This window comes from Botryllus schlosseri, chromosome 12 (assembly GCF_051294905.1).
Source record: "Botryllus schlosseri isolate E-star chromosome 12, Bs_hap1, whole genome shotgun sequence".
NCBI classification, from domain to species: domain Eukaryota; kingdom Metazoa; phylum Chordata; class Ascidiacea; order Stolidobranchia; family Styelidae; genus Botryllus; species Botryllus schlosseri.
Window position 1 is genome coordinate 1,604,532 of NC_137247.1, and position 14,198 is coordinate 1,618,729.

Below are 14,198 nucleotides of genomic sequence, written 5' to 3' on the forward strand. Positions count from 1 at the left end.
GGGGGAATAAGACGAATATATTCGACGTTAATAACACCAATTAATGAAAACAAGACAAACTAATTTTAATGTAGGCCTCTATTCTGTATTTGTGAGGTAAATATTAGGGATGGTGTGAACCTCTGAAAGGTTCAGGTTCGTGTGAACGTGAACCTTTTTGAAAGGTTCTGTGTGAACACGAACGTGAACCTCATGACGTCACGTGACGTCATATTGCTAATTTCAACCCCATATTTCAATTAGGTGATTGCCTATATTAATCTACTGCATACACGATACCGAGTGACGACTCGGGGCCACATAATAGCTCAGTACTTAAAACCTAAGTACATATTGACGTTTTAAACGTCGCCAAATGTATCAACTGAGGCAATCAAATGATATAATAATGCAATAAAATCAGTATCTTGCGTCGCTTTGCCAACAATTTCGACCTGATCGGACAATGTATTCGGCGTCTCAGTATTGCCACATGGATATTGAGCAGTGTGCAATATGAGTTTCTATACATGCTTGCTACCGATATTACCTCATTAACAAGTTATACATCAGTATAGCCAACACCCCAGTCGCACGGATTTGGTTTTTATGATACAGTATGCATATGTAGTAGGGATGGTGTGAACGTGAGGTTCACGTTCGCGTTCTGTGTGTGAACCTCGGAAATTTTGAGGTTCGTGTTCACAACAGAACCTTGGTAGGTTCTGCACTGTGAACCTTTTTCATATATTTCAATTTTCGCTTAATTATAACATCTTTGGTTCAAATGAATTGCATTTCAACTGCGGGCCACTCTATGCATGGCACAGGCAGCATAAAAAAATCAACACTAAACGAGCATGCACCTTGACAATATCAAAAATTTTACTTGCATTGTTTCAAAAGTTTGCTCGAAATATCCAGCTTTGCGTTCCTGAATATTTAGTGACTGCGATTGGGGTGTTGGCTACTGTTGTATAACTTGTTAGTGGGGTAATATTGGTAGCAAGTATGGACACCCGATTTACACTCTGCTCAATATCCATGTAGAAATACTCAGACGCCGAATACGTAGTTCGGTCAGGCCGAGACCGTTAAGGCGTAAGCTTATATTCCCTGACAAGTCCTCATCGTGATTGTTGGCTATTGTTGGATGATATTGATTTTATGGGATTATTATATCATGTGATTGCCCCTGTTGAAACAGTTGGCGACGTTTAAAACGTCAAAATGTACTTCAGCACTGTACCATTTTGTGGCCCGAGTCGTCGCTAGGTATCGTGTACTTGTACATGTACAATACATTAATATAGGCAATCACTTAATTGAAATAAAGGGTTGAAATTAGCAATATGACGTCACGTGACGTCATGAGGTTCACGTTCTTGTTCACACAGAACCTTTTAAAAAGGTTCGCGTTCACACGAACCTGAACCTTTCAGAGGTTCACACCATCCCTAATATGTAGTCAAGATTGACCCCGTACGCCTGCTAGATTTTTACATCAGAAGACGATATCAATCTCATTGGTTGGTTGAATAAGGATCATTCGCTGACAAAATACAGTGTATTTTGCTCTTGATGTCATGTGATTGCGGGTCAAGCTCACAGCATAGAGACACTAAATATGCACAAACGGAAAGCTGGATATTTCGAGCAAACGTTTGTAACAATACAAGTAAATTTTCTGAGATTGTCAAGGGCATGCTCGTTTAGTGTTGAATGTTTATGCTGCCAGCTCCATGCATAGAGTGGCCCGCAGTTGAAAGTTAATAAATTTGAACCAAAGATGTTATAATGCAGTGAAAATTGCAATATATGAAAAAGGTTCACAGTGCAGAACCTACCAAGGTTCTGTTGTGAACGCGAACCACAAATTTTCCGAGGTTCACACACAGAACGCGAACGTGAACCTCACGTTCACACCAACCCTAGTAAATATAGTTGAACTATCCCAGACCTTAACATCACAAAGCACAATGGAGATACGTTCATAACGAAATAAATTGCAATCAACTATACTCTATTGATTTAGTTTATAACGCGATAGAATGCTTCACATCGCATCGTCTTATGACGCCTGAAGATAAAATGCCGGTTACCTACTTGTGAAAGATATTGGAAGCTCTCTTGTTCGGTTTCCAGACAATAGTAAGATTTGATGAGCAATTTCCTGAATCGGTTGCAACATACTCTGGAGCACTTGGAACTAAATAAAACAAAGTGGGTAAATATTTTGGTGCTTATGACTCTGACATCGTCCGATTATCATGTACATGCAGGCGACTGGGAAACAAACAGGGGAATCACGAGCACATCTTGCGCTGATATTAACAGCAATCAAGGAAATGTCTGTTCTAATTTTAACATTAGCGAGCATGTATAATTAGTACGTGGGGATTTGGTATTCCTTATTGCAGGGGTTCTCAACCCGCGGCCCGCAGACGTTTAGTTTGCGGCCCGCGACAACTTTCATTATAAGCAAAAGTACTAATGACACAGTATTGTTACAAATTAATTAGGATACTTAGCACTTTTACCGCACCGTCTCTGTTTCGATTGATTACTCATTCTTGAATGCAATGGTTCTCAAACTGGCACTTGCGCCCCCATGGGCGTGAAAGCATCTGAAGGGGGGCACGAAACTGTGGTCAACTGAAAAAAATGTTCGCGCTACGTGCAATTTATCTCGAATTCATAGTTATTTCTCTGTTTATAGTCCGGTTTCATATTTTAGAATTCTCTCATCAACAGCCATAACCTTCCATGTCATCAAACTAGCCGTTTGTATTGCTAGCATTCTGGCTGCATTTTGTTATATAACGATAGGGGGAACGAAATTTTTCCCCATCAAAAAGGGGGGCGTGTCTAAAAGAGTTTGAAAACCACTGCTTTAATGTGTTCTCGTTTCTGGATATGCTCGACCTCAGATTGGTATTGTTTTGAATCGGTATTTGGTAGGACTCGGATTCAAGAGAATCCCGCTATGTAGTAGGATTACACTTTTAGAGAGTGTTTGACTCAGTGCGAACGGTTGTTGAGATTGCCGACTACGTTACAGACGCATCGTTCAAAATTGCTTAGAATATGACTAAACCCAAGAAATCTCCTATAAAAGGTGTGATTTCAATAAAACCTGAAGAGTATGCGCGTATATTTGCTGTTTCCGGAACGTAGCAGCAAGGATAACATCACCTGGCGAATTTCTAAGATACAGTAGTCCGATTCAATCTTGACCAAACGATAGTGACATCAATGACAGTCGATCTTTTATCGCATGTTCTGAAACACGTTGCCGCGTAGACTACTTTAACTCTGTCTCGGACGAATCCACCGACTTTGCATAACTAATTATCTGGATGAATTTTATCAGAGTGGACATATATCGAGAGGAAATGCTGGCTGGGCAAACGTGGGGAGATGACCTGGGAAAATATCAACTTGAAAAAGCTGGCTTCTGTAACTATTTGTGCAGGGCCCCAGGCATGGAAGGAAATGAGAAGGGTTGATTGGTTAGCTCAGAAATGGCCCCGAAAGCCAGACTTCTTATATCACTCAGAGCTCAATGTGATAATGGTCTCTGTAACGCAAAAGTTACCGTAATTTATACTTGCTCGCTCACGCATTGAAACAGACAGTTCGGTTCTCTGGTGGTAGGGTTTGAATTTGCATATATTGACTTAGCAACGGCAATGCACGCTTCATGAAAAGATTTACTTGCGCCTGTATAAGATCATATCCTCACAACAAGCAGCAGCTTCAAACTTACGAACGCTGTCCATTATACTTTATAATGCATGAAAATGTACTAAATGCCCGTGTACGACTGGTAAATAGGCTACAGTAGCCTAAATTTAATATTAGCCCACAAATACATGGTAATATTATTCTGCGGCCGCAGCGTCTTTTGCTGTTAAAATGCGGCCCGTTATACAAGGGAAGTTGAGAACCCCTGCCTAATTGAGTAATATAATATTTCATCCATAGTATGTCTTCGCTGCGAGGCAGTGTTGGGATGACTCGAGTTGTGCGCAACTTGGATTTTCTGTGCCCAGAGACCGTGTAAGCACTGCGCATTCGCGCAGTTTAGAGGTAACATTTGCTGATCACCATGACGAAAAACTATGCTGGGTAATTTCAAGTATCATCAGGAGTATCAATATCTTAAATATGCGAACGCTTGAGCAAGTAGCCTAGTGCATGTGCATTGTACATCAGGGTTGTCAAGCATACGGCCCGCGGGCCGTTACCCGGCCCGCCAGATGATTTCATCCGACCCGCGAAGCTAATTTGAGTAGCTTGAAAAAGGCGCGTATTATCCAGCACATTTGCAACGAATGTTTAAATTTTCATACGAAATACGTCCAATAAATAACCCCTCAATACAGCGAATGTCGAGTGTGTTTGAAGGTCACATTAATACCACCTGGCATCGGTGTTATGGTTCCTAATCATCAATAAGAGCAAGTGGCTGGCAGTGACACCCAATTACGAAAAGGCAAAAAAAGTGAATATTGAGCTTGGAGATTTATGGGAAAATCGACTGAAAACCGTTATTCAGAGAAGCGAAAAAGACAATGAGAAATCCTATGCAGGTTATATTAAGAAAATTATAATTTTAATCGTAATATCTCAGGTTATACTGCTACATCACTTATCACTCAAAACGTCTCCGGCCTCGTGAGAAACCCGAATCGCTTTATAATCATATGAAGTTGATTCCAACGTCAGTGTTTACTTACAAACTTATATCATTGTTAGAGCCGATGTTTTCTCGGTTTATAACAGTGTTCTGCCGCACCGTCGTATTTTGCCAGTTCTATATTTGCTAATAAAGGATAATCCAAAATAGAAACCCTATTTTCCGTAATTTAATGCAATATGCCACTGTGTTTATAGCCTTGATAATAAATTATGCAAAATGAAAAAAAAAGATCATGGAATCATTTGAATGATGCGTCCCGTTATCGATATAATGTTGTGCGTCCGGCCCGCGACGCCAGTTGAGTTTGAGACTTCTGTTGTGTATGAACACAGAAACTACTGGAGTAATCAGCTAATGCAGTGCTTTTCAACCTTTTTGAGCTCCATTCGCACTTTTTTGTAAAAAGAATTTCATTCGCACAAACTAATCGAAAATTGTTATACATAAAGAAGATGAAGATAGGCCTACTTAACAAAATTCATTTCAGATGTGCAATAAATAGACTACAATGTAGCTTATGCTATCAAGTGTCTCATTAAAAAGGCAACTTTTTCCGGTCGTTTTTCTTTCAACTATTTCACTAAAACCCTTCTCGGCCAAACAATGTTGTTGGGAATTTGTACAAGAACGTCTACTGATGCTTGTATGGCCAGGTCTTATAATCTGTTTTGGACTCCTATCCAAAATACAGCGTATTTTTCGGGATTGAAAAATGCTTTCTGGCAGGAATCGTTTTTGTGAGCTGACACAAAGGTCCTGCAAGGCTCTAGTTTGTCGAAAGGACGAAAACTCACATGTTTGTGTTGAGGCTTTTGCCTCATGTCTTTGGAACATAAGGTGCAAAACAATCAAGGCACATCAGAGCTCGCTACCTTACTATAAGTTGCTTCAAGCTCTGTCTCACGAGTTTGTGAGAAGACCAAATAATACGGCGTGTTGCACTCGATAGCTCAATCTAACTTGAGAACTCATAACAGTTTAATAACGGTGAAGCTGCTTTTGGATTACCACCAAAATATGGCATCTCGCGACCCGAGCCAAGGAATTCATTTTTAATATTATAGTTGTATGCTACGATTTTACGGGCCTGTATGACATACAGAACGCGTACACCATAATTCTACCCACGGCAGCAGGTTCAGTGGAATCTCCACCTTGCTCTCTTTGTCGCTGTCCTGAAACCACTGAATATTTTTCTGCTCAAAATATGATTTCCATCGTACTTTCCTCATTGCTAAATGTGTGGAATTGATTGTTGATTTCCGCCTTGAAATTATCCTCATGGAGGTTCGAATCATCCCTTTTACAATTGAATTTGTGTTATCCTGCAACCGTGATTTGTGAATAACCGTGAATGTGTCCTTTTCAACTGCTCTATAAATTCCTTTTCTCGCCTTGATATTCTTTCGTATCACTGAAATGCTACTTTTTTAAATGTCTATTTAATACGTATTCCATCATAGACTGATTTTCATTTATTACGCAATTCTTGGTCGTGGTGCAAAAGACCAACAAGTGATGAGCACCAAATCTTTCTTTTTAATAAACAACAACAGCAACCCACGACAGCTCTACAAAACATGACGCACGCGATATCAAGTTGGGGCGAATTAAACTCCTCTGCGTATCGCAGTTGTACTACTGTCTACTCAAATTGCAGGATCGGGACAATTCCGTGCCGACTACGGAGCATATCCAATCACCCTCGAAAGGTTTGGCCATACAGCATCCGTCATTTTTAAACTGAGGTTTTGTCGCCGCTTATGTTTTTAGCACCGCCTTTTATCAGCGGTTTGTTCGCCGAACCTTTACGTCTTCATGTGCCCCGACTCAGATGGAGTTAGCCTCGAAATGAATGAATCTCATAGGCCTGAACTCGCTCGTTGCACACTGCTACACTAGTTCATCCCAATGGTCTTAGACCATGTTTTCCAGAAGAAAAAAACAGTCTGACAAATCTTATCATAATTTCTTATGATAAAGCTAAATTTTCTGCGTGTCACGCTTATTGGCTACAGTACCAACACAGTGATCATTGGATATGTAAAAACTATTGCAATAAATTCAATAAAGCCTACATACATATTAACAGATAGCACCGTGTCGACCCAAAATTATACCCCTTGCGGTCCATACTTTAATAAACCTTGCAGGGGTAAAAATTTGCGTTACAGTAACTTGCAAGTGTGAGTATGTAATGGTGGTATTTACTACTATCCTCATGCCTCGCGCTTATCGAACAGATATTACGAAAATATGATGATGGTTTAGCGAAAGAGAGTAGAAAGTCAACTTGAAGTCATTTTTTCAGCCTGTCACAGGATCAGACGGGCTGATATACTGTATGTCTGCCACTATAGAGTTTGCAGAGATCCCTATATTGCCACTAAACCAGCTTCCAAACCAGGTTTTTGGTTATGTAATAATTATAGTGCGGGAATATTATTTCACTACGGCTTGTGGGAGTTACGATTAGTGGTGCGTCGTATTAAGTTTTACATTTGCGTCGCAACTACAAAAGTTACACCGACCCTAAATTTGCTATAAGGTTTATTTGAATTATTCCACGTCAGAAAATTCAATAATTAACCACGATTTTCATTCGCACTATTTGGACTACCTTCGTCATTCGCACTGCAATTTTTCTCATTCGCACAAGTGCGAAGCGTCACACAGGTTGAAAAGCACTGAGCTAATGTAATCTATTGGAGCACTCTCCAGAACGACGGGTAACCTATCACATTATTGAACTCATTTTATTTTCACTTTACTAGGTTCATTAAATCCTTCTGTGCATTCATTGTATAAACAAGCATAAACTCAGCATAACAGGATTGATGACGGGTAAAACAGCCGTTGTTCCATAGCAGTTTACAGTGATCTCATACACAATATAATCCAGATACCCAACTTGAAAATTACTCACCAGTAACCGCCAAATTTGTTTCAAGTTGCATTCTGTAATTTCCAGCCGCGTTAATAGCAACGCACGTGTATTTCGTTTCATCCTTTAACCTGGCGTTATTTATGTGCAGAGTTGACAATCCTGGAACCGATTCTTGATACACGCTGCCGTTCACAGACTCGGTTACATTAGTTGTCGAGTCCATCCAATAAACAGTTGGATACGGTATTCCATTTGCAGAGCAAGTTATCTTATCAATCACTCCTGCTTCGGCAGTTGCATTCGTTGGTGAAAGCATGATTGTGCTCATATTTACTAGATAAAAGTTGATCTGTATCACTGTCAGATCGCACACGAGTACAGATTTAGCTGTATTACATTTCTCACAAATATATAACTTTCCTTCTGCCGTGAGAGCGAAATCCACCCAGCCGTCACGCGTCGCAGCGACCAGTCGTTGCCCTTGATTATATGGTCGACCAACAGCCCTACACGAGCAACCGAAGTTAATTTTTGTTCCGTGGTTCTTAAAGGGCTGGGCTGGGCTATTAACACTATACATAATGATGAAGTACTAGATACAACCAGAGGTGGTTAAAGTAGTCAAGAAAGCTACTCAAGTAGAAGTGCAAATAGAAGTACTTCTTTCATACGCCACCTAAAACTACTTGAAGTAGAAGTAGAATTGACTTACGTTAAATCTACTCAAGTAAGTAATTAGTTTTGAAAACAGTTCTAATTCGTTCGCATGGACTGTCAAGAGCTGCAGATTGAGCTATGCGGAAAGTGTAGATAGCTAGATTCGTATCGATCCATCCTAAAAGGTATCAATTGTCGACAGAATAAGCATTCCTGCGCATCATGGGATGTAAATTATGGTATTGATATGAAAATGCGATACTAACCCCTTGTTTAATGGAACACCCCGTTTTAGACGATATCATGGCATGGCGCACTACCCCACATTATGAGGCCCCGATTTTAGGCGAAGAGCAATATGGAGAAGTTGTATCGGATACGATTTCGACGTTAATAACAAATATTGTGGATCGTAAAAGTTATAGTAAGTGTAGCTTTATTTTCGGAAAATAGAGGCATTACTATACTTGTTTGTATGCTTCATCATGAATGTTCCGCAGACAAAAGAACTGAAAGTAATTAGAACTCAAAGTATGATACTCGGAATTGAAAGTGAAATAAAATTCCCACTTCTTAAAAGCGGAAAATACATTTCATGTCTTTTTTCCATAAAGCTTCAAAGGTGATCTACTGAAACAGGTGGAACGTTCAAAATTGCCGGATTTTCCTGATTAACAGGACACGTCATGGGCTGCTAGATTACGAAATGCTAGGTAATTGCTAGCTTGCGAGACGGTAGTTTCAAACGTTATGGTGGGCCATATCTATAGTGATGAAATATTTGATATGGGCGCCGATGCGATGTGAGCGGAACCAAGCAATCCGGTACCTAAATTATAAACCCTGATACTTTCGTGAAAACAAATTTGACACACCATAACTACTGTGCGCAAAGCGCAAAAAAATGTCTGGGCTTTACTTGACTTTTATGAATATTAAATGTTGGTACTCCGTGAAAACAGCTCCGAAATTCCTCAGGCTATCTTTCATATTGGGGGATTGAACTACTTCTACTTGACAAGCTAAAATAGCGAAAAGTAAGTAAGTAGACCCCGAAATATTACGAAGTAGAAGTGAAAGTCGATAGAAATCTGATCTACTTGAATATGTGTCAGAAGTAGATTAAAAATACTTGAGTACTTCCACAAAGTAGAAGTACTTTGTTACTGACCCCTTTTGGATACAACAGAAGCTTCAGTTACATCTAAATCTCGGGGCTGGCTAAATCAGCCCAGTTGTATAGAATTGAAGTTTGCTACTGTTTACAAATGCAAAAAGGCAATCATGTTTAAGGGAGAAAGGAGTTCACTCACCATCCTGTGTAGGACGACTCCATTCCACTGACCCAATTCACAACTGCTTTCGTCGAATTTCCTCCCAAGGTAAATTCTGCTCCTTCGTACCTTCATATGTAGGACAAAAATATTATTTAATAAAATCTGTTATACAGTAAATTTCGCAAACTGAACTTGGGAAAGTTGAGCTTTGTTGGATAGAAACAGAGTTTGAATGTGAATGTAAAACATCAAAATAGTATTGTAAATATTTCACAGCGATCACAATGCAGAATCCACATTTCACAACAACAATTCGGAAGAAACGAGAATGTCGATCAGAAAACCATTTATAGTGATAAATGCAAGAAAACTTTTGCAGATAATATTAATAGTTGGGGGACACATTTCTTCTAAATAAATGGTAGTGAGCCCGCAAGATTACAGGACTAATATCCAGCATATTCATGTCACCTTCCGGCACATGCCACCTAATGTTGTCGGTTTCTTTTTATATTAACTGGTTTCCTTCTCATTCAGGGTGCATGGCTCTTTATTACATTGCCTAGGCACAGGTGGGTGTCTGATTTCAAAGACTACTCCAAGTCGTTTCCGCACCTTCCTATCTTTTCCTTGTATCACATTTTTGTGATGTTTTGAAATGATGAAAGTATTAATAAACTGATACTGATATGAGCATGTGACACGTTGAAAAACGACACATCGGCCTTTGACACTCTTGCATTTGTCACTTTTACATGAGCGATTTTTGCATGCTGTTTCACAACTTCAAAAGTGACCCTGACACCCGCCCTATTCCCGAAATCAACACTTTGGTAAAAACCGAAATCTAACCCTAACGCGATCCTCGATCGAAACCATTTCCGGTCTTAATCTCACATTTTTCCCACGTGCGGAAGTGTCGCATGCTATCATGTCCAGGGACGAAAATTGGTTTACCGAAAGATGTAGGATTCGATAGCAAACAGTGAGCAGTGAACTCTCTGCCTTACAAACGTCACTGTCCGCGGAGTCCGACAATACGCAACAACGCATGCATATTTCCCGCGTTCAAATTGGCGCTTGTATATACAAAAAGGCTGTTCAAAATTAACTTCTTTGTCAGACTGTACTCGTCCCTTGATAACATTGTTGGGTTGGCTACAAAAACGCCGTGCTCCATATTTGGTGATATTACAACCTGTAGCAGACGAATCTATAACAGTAGAAAATTCAAGATTTTTGAAGTTGATAGTTATTATAACAGCAGAGTTTTCCGCCGTGAATAATATTTTTCTCAAATCCAAAATTTTCCAATCCAATATATTCGCTTCATCAAATTTCATGCGGTATGCAGTAATATTGAAATATATATTTGTCTACTACGATAATTCTCAAGTCTTCTACTCTTATAGCTAAGCTTCGATAAGATGGACTTCAGCCAAATTTAATAAACACAATTTTGTAGCCAACTCAACAATTCTGGACAAGAGGTTAATTTCGGACGAGGTAGAAGTGGAGGTAGCCCAAAAGTGGTTTTTCTTTAGTTAGCACAGCAAGTGAAGGAAAACTATGTAAGTGCATCTCAACTAAGCATCCTGAAAATCACGGTCACCATATAATTGACGTGAGCTCGCCCGGTGAGGAGGTTTTGACGTAATAAACCTCATTACATAAAGAAAGCCTTATTTATCGAAGCCTATTTTTAAGGTCTTTTCCAAAGTTCTAATAAACTGCACAGATATATCGCATTATATATATATATGGCATAGTTTCATGACACGAGTGACAACGCTGTGGTCTGCAATTGGTCACAATTAAACTATGTAATGACTACTGAGAAGAGTCTTCAAGTCTTCATTTTCATCCAACCAAAATACATAAATACAGACGGCAGTGATGATGGCGCAGAAAATATGCGTGCACAGTATTGGGTATCAGATAGAAAGGATCGATACCACCGTTACGGTGAACTAGTCTGATCGCACAAGCATCAAACAGGTATACTCTCTGCAGTCCAGCAGTCGGATATGTTGGTTTCAAAAGCAAAATAAAAAAGAAAAAGTAAACGATGGTACCAAATGATCAATGAAGCAATGTCTGGGCATGGTAGGACAGCAGTGTTAATATAACGACAAGACGTGACTAAGTACGTCTTTTTTTGAATCTATTATAAGGCAATTCACGGATGTCTTGTGGTAATTCATTCCAGATGATATAGGTCCTGAGTAGTCCATAGATCTCTAAGTAAAGTCGCTTTTGGGTAGACTCAAGTAAATAGCCTAGTTCCCTTTGATAGGGTTCTCTTGTAATGGGAGTGGACATTTTTAGCAGGTATGAAAAAGTCATCAAACACATACGGCAAACTATTTGAAATATATATCTGCATAACTTTTGATTAGAGCTGGGCACAGTGATTCGAATACTCGAATCTGAATCGAGAATTAAATTTTATGATTTGAGTCGAGCAGTCTAAGACGATTTATTCGAGTACCGAAATTATACGCTCCTCGCCGCTGAAAGTTAATTTATCAACGAGTTTCTGTACTAATTTTCGCATCTTAAGCCTTGAAACCTTGATTGGCCGTATCGTAGCATACGAAATATATACTACAAAGTTACGAACGTTACTGGAAATGATCATGATCATCCCACAACATTGTCACCAAGTGCAATGAAGTCGGTAAGATCGAAAAAATACCAAAGTATCTGTAATGTGATGGATATCAAGCATTTTATACTTTGTGGTGGCCTAAAAGGTACATATTTAAACTTTTACATATTGCATTCTGTTATGACGTCATAATCAGTGATACTCGACTCGAAGCATATTACGTAATCCATAGTCGAATCACTTAGGCACTCCATTTTGCCAAGCCCTACTTTTGATACTTCGAAGCGATATAGTTCGTCAACTGGCAAAATTCGATTCTTACGGGAGTAAGGCGATAGTTTACTACGTGAAGGTACACACCAGATCAACCGTATCGCACGATTTTGCAGTGTTCGAATACTGTGCAAAAATGTTTTGCATACATTTCTCGACACTGCGATTACATATTGCAGGTGAGAGTGAATAAGTGAGAAATAGATGGTTCGTAGTATTGATCTAGAAACCAAAGATTGCAGACGGGAAATTATTCCCAGACACCCAGCTAGTTTTGATATTGTGCATTCAATATGCTGCTCTCAAGACATTTTGGCATCAATGGTTACGCTGAGGTATTTTGCTGAGTCACATATAGGAATTTTTTATGATTCATGCTAACAGTGAAATTTTGATTGATTTGAAAAAACTCACAATATGTTTTTGCGAATGAAGTCGTCCGTTTCCTTGTCGTAGATTTCAAGCAGTCTTTCTCCGACATTGGCGCATGCTTGTTTAGCTGCATTGAACTTCAGTTTGTTGAGGCGATTCAAAGTGAATATATGACCGTCTCGATTCAGAATCGTTGGTAATTCTGCAGGTTATACCAATAAAAAAAATATTTAGAGCAGGTGCATGCTGCCAACTAAAATTGGGTTGCGGGTCACTTTTCAAATTTCGTACACACGACGGGCCGAATGATTTCAACATGAAGGTAAAATAGGTCACAGAGGTCAACGACCACGTTTTTAAAATTTGACGTCAGCACAACGCTGTGCTCTCTAACATGGGCACCGGGCATAGTTACCACAACAAAAATAATATTTTCATGAAATACAATTACGGCAAATGATATCATGATCAGCACTTTTGATTTATTTTGCACTATGACCTGCGCAGGATACCTGACAACACTTTTCAGCGAACAAAGATTCGATATTGGGGTTATATAGACACGGTATTTGCTGGAAAGCTATCCCCTCGTAAAAGTTCGTATTGTTGGAAGCCTCAAGTCGTTTTCTACGCGTCTCGGTCTTGGCAGTGTCTGGGCTATTTCGGGTGCACGCTATATGCCAAATTGCCCGTTCAATCAGCTAAATATATACATACGGAGGAAGTGGCGAGATACCGCAGTGGTATAATCCGCGGCTGCAACACCAATGGGTGCGGGTTCGAGTCCGACCGAGGTCGACTTCCGAATTCCGATACCTAAGTGTTGGAGGTTTACCTAGGCTCCTCCTCGCCACATCATCCGCGTCAGCGGTGTCTTACAAAAAGCCTAGTAGAGGTGGGCCGTGTTATAAGTCGGCAGTTACGGAAAATAAGAGGAATATCGGCCTGGTGTAAATGTCCATAGTAGTCGACAAACACCATGAATACCCCCAAAAAACAACATACGGAGAATTCGACGAGCTACCGTACGGAGGTGTCTGATTACGCTCACGGGGCCGACAATCAACCTCGTGTTGTCAACCAGGAACTGGTAGAGTTTGTTGAACGAGGAACATACGAAGAGTAAGATATTGTATTCGCAGCTGGAACAGCTAACAGGAGAGATGAACAATGCTGCAAAAGATCCAAGATCGAATGTTAGAGGAGATTGCCCCCATCAAAAGCAATACCTACGGAATATCTGCTAAAATGAATAAAACTCAATACAAGATGTGCTAGAAGAACAGGTTCCGAAAAACCTACCAGATGTCGCATATCTCGCCTTGATTTATTAAAATTTCGAGGCATTGCGAAAAGAGAAAAAGAGGATACGAGGAAAGTTGTTGTGGATATCTGTAAAGAGATCAGGATAAGATTGGACGAAGAGGACCAATTATT

General features: G+C 39.8%; 2 protein-coding genes across 2 annotated transcripts in view; one reads left to right on the plus strand and one right to left on the minus strand.

Moving 5' to 3' along the window:
- Positions 1 to 7,904, minus strand: part of LOC145452898 (receptor-type tyrosine-protein phosphatase epsilon-like) — a 56,073-nt gene extending 48,169 nt beyond the window's left edge. The window contains exons 1-2 of the mRNA XM_080331027.1: positions 7,611 to 7,904; positions 2,086 to 2,188 (exon numbers count right to left, since the gene is read on the minus strand). Coding sequence (XP_080187153.1) covers positions 2,086 to 2,188; positions 7,611 to 7,899 — 392 coding nt within the window. The 5' untranslated portion in view covers positions 7,900 to 7,904. The remainder of the gene's footprint in view (positions 1 to 2,085; positions 2,189 to 7,610) is intronic.
- The window catches only part of LOC145452907 (macrophage mannose receptor 1-like), a 448,907-nt gene that overhangs the window by 176,378 nt on the left and 258,331 nt on the right, over positions 1 to 14,198 (plus strand). The window lies entirely within an intron of this gene.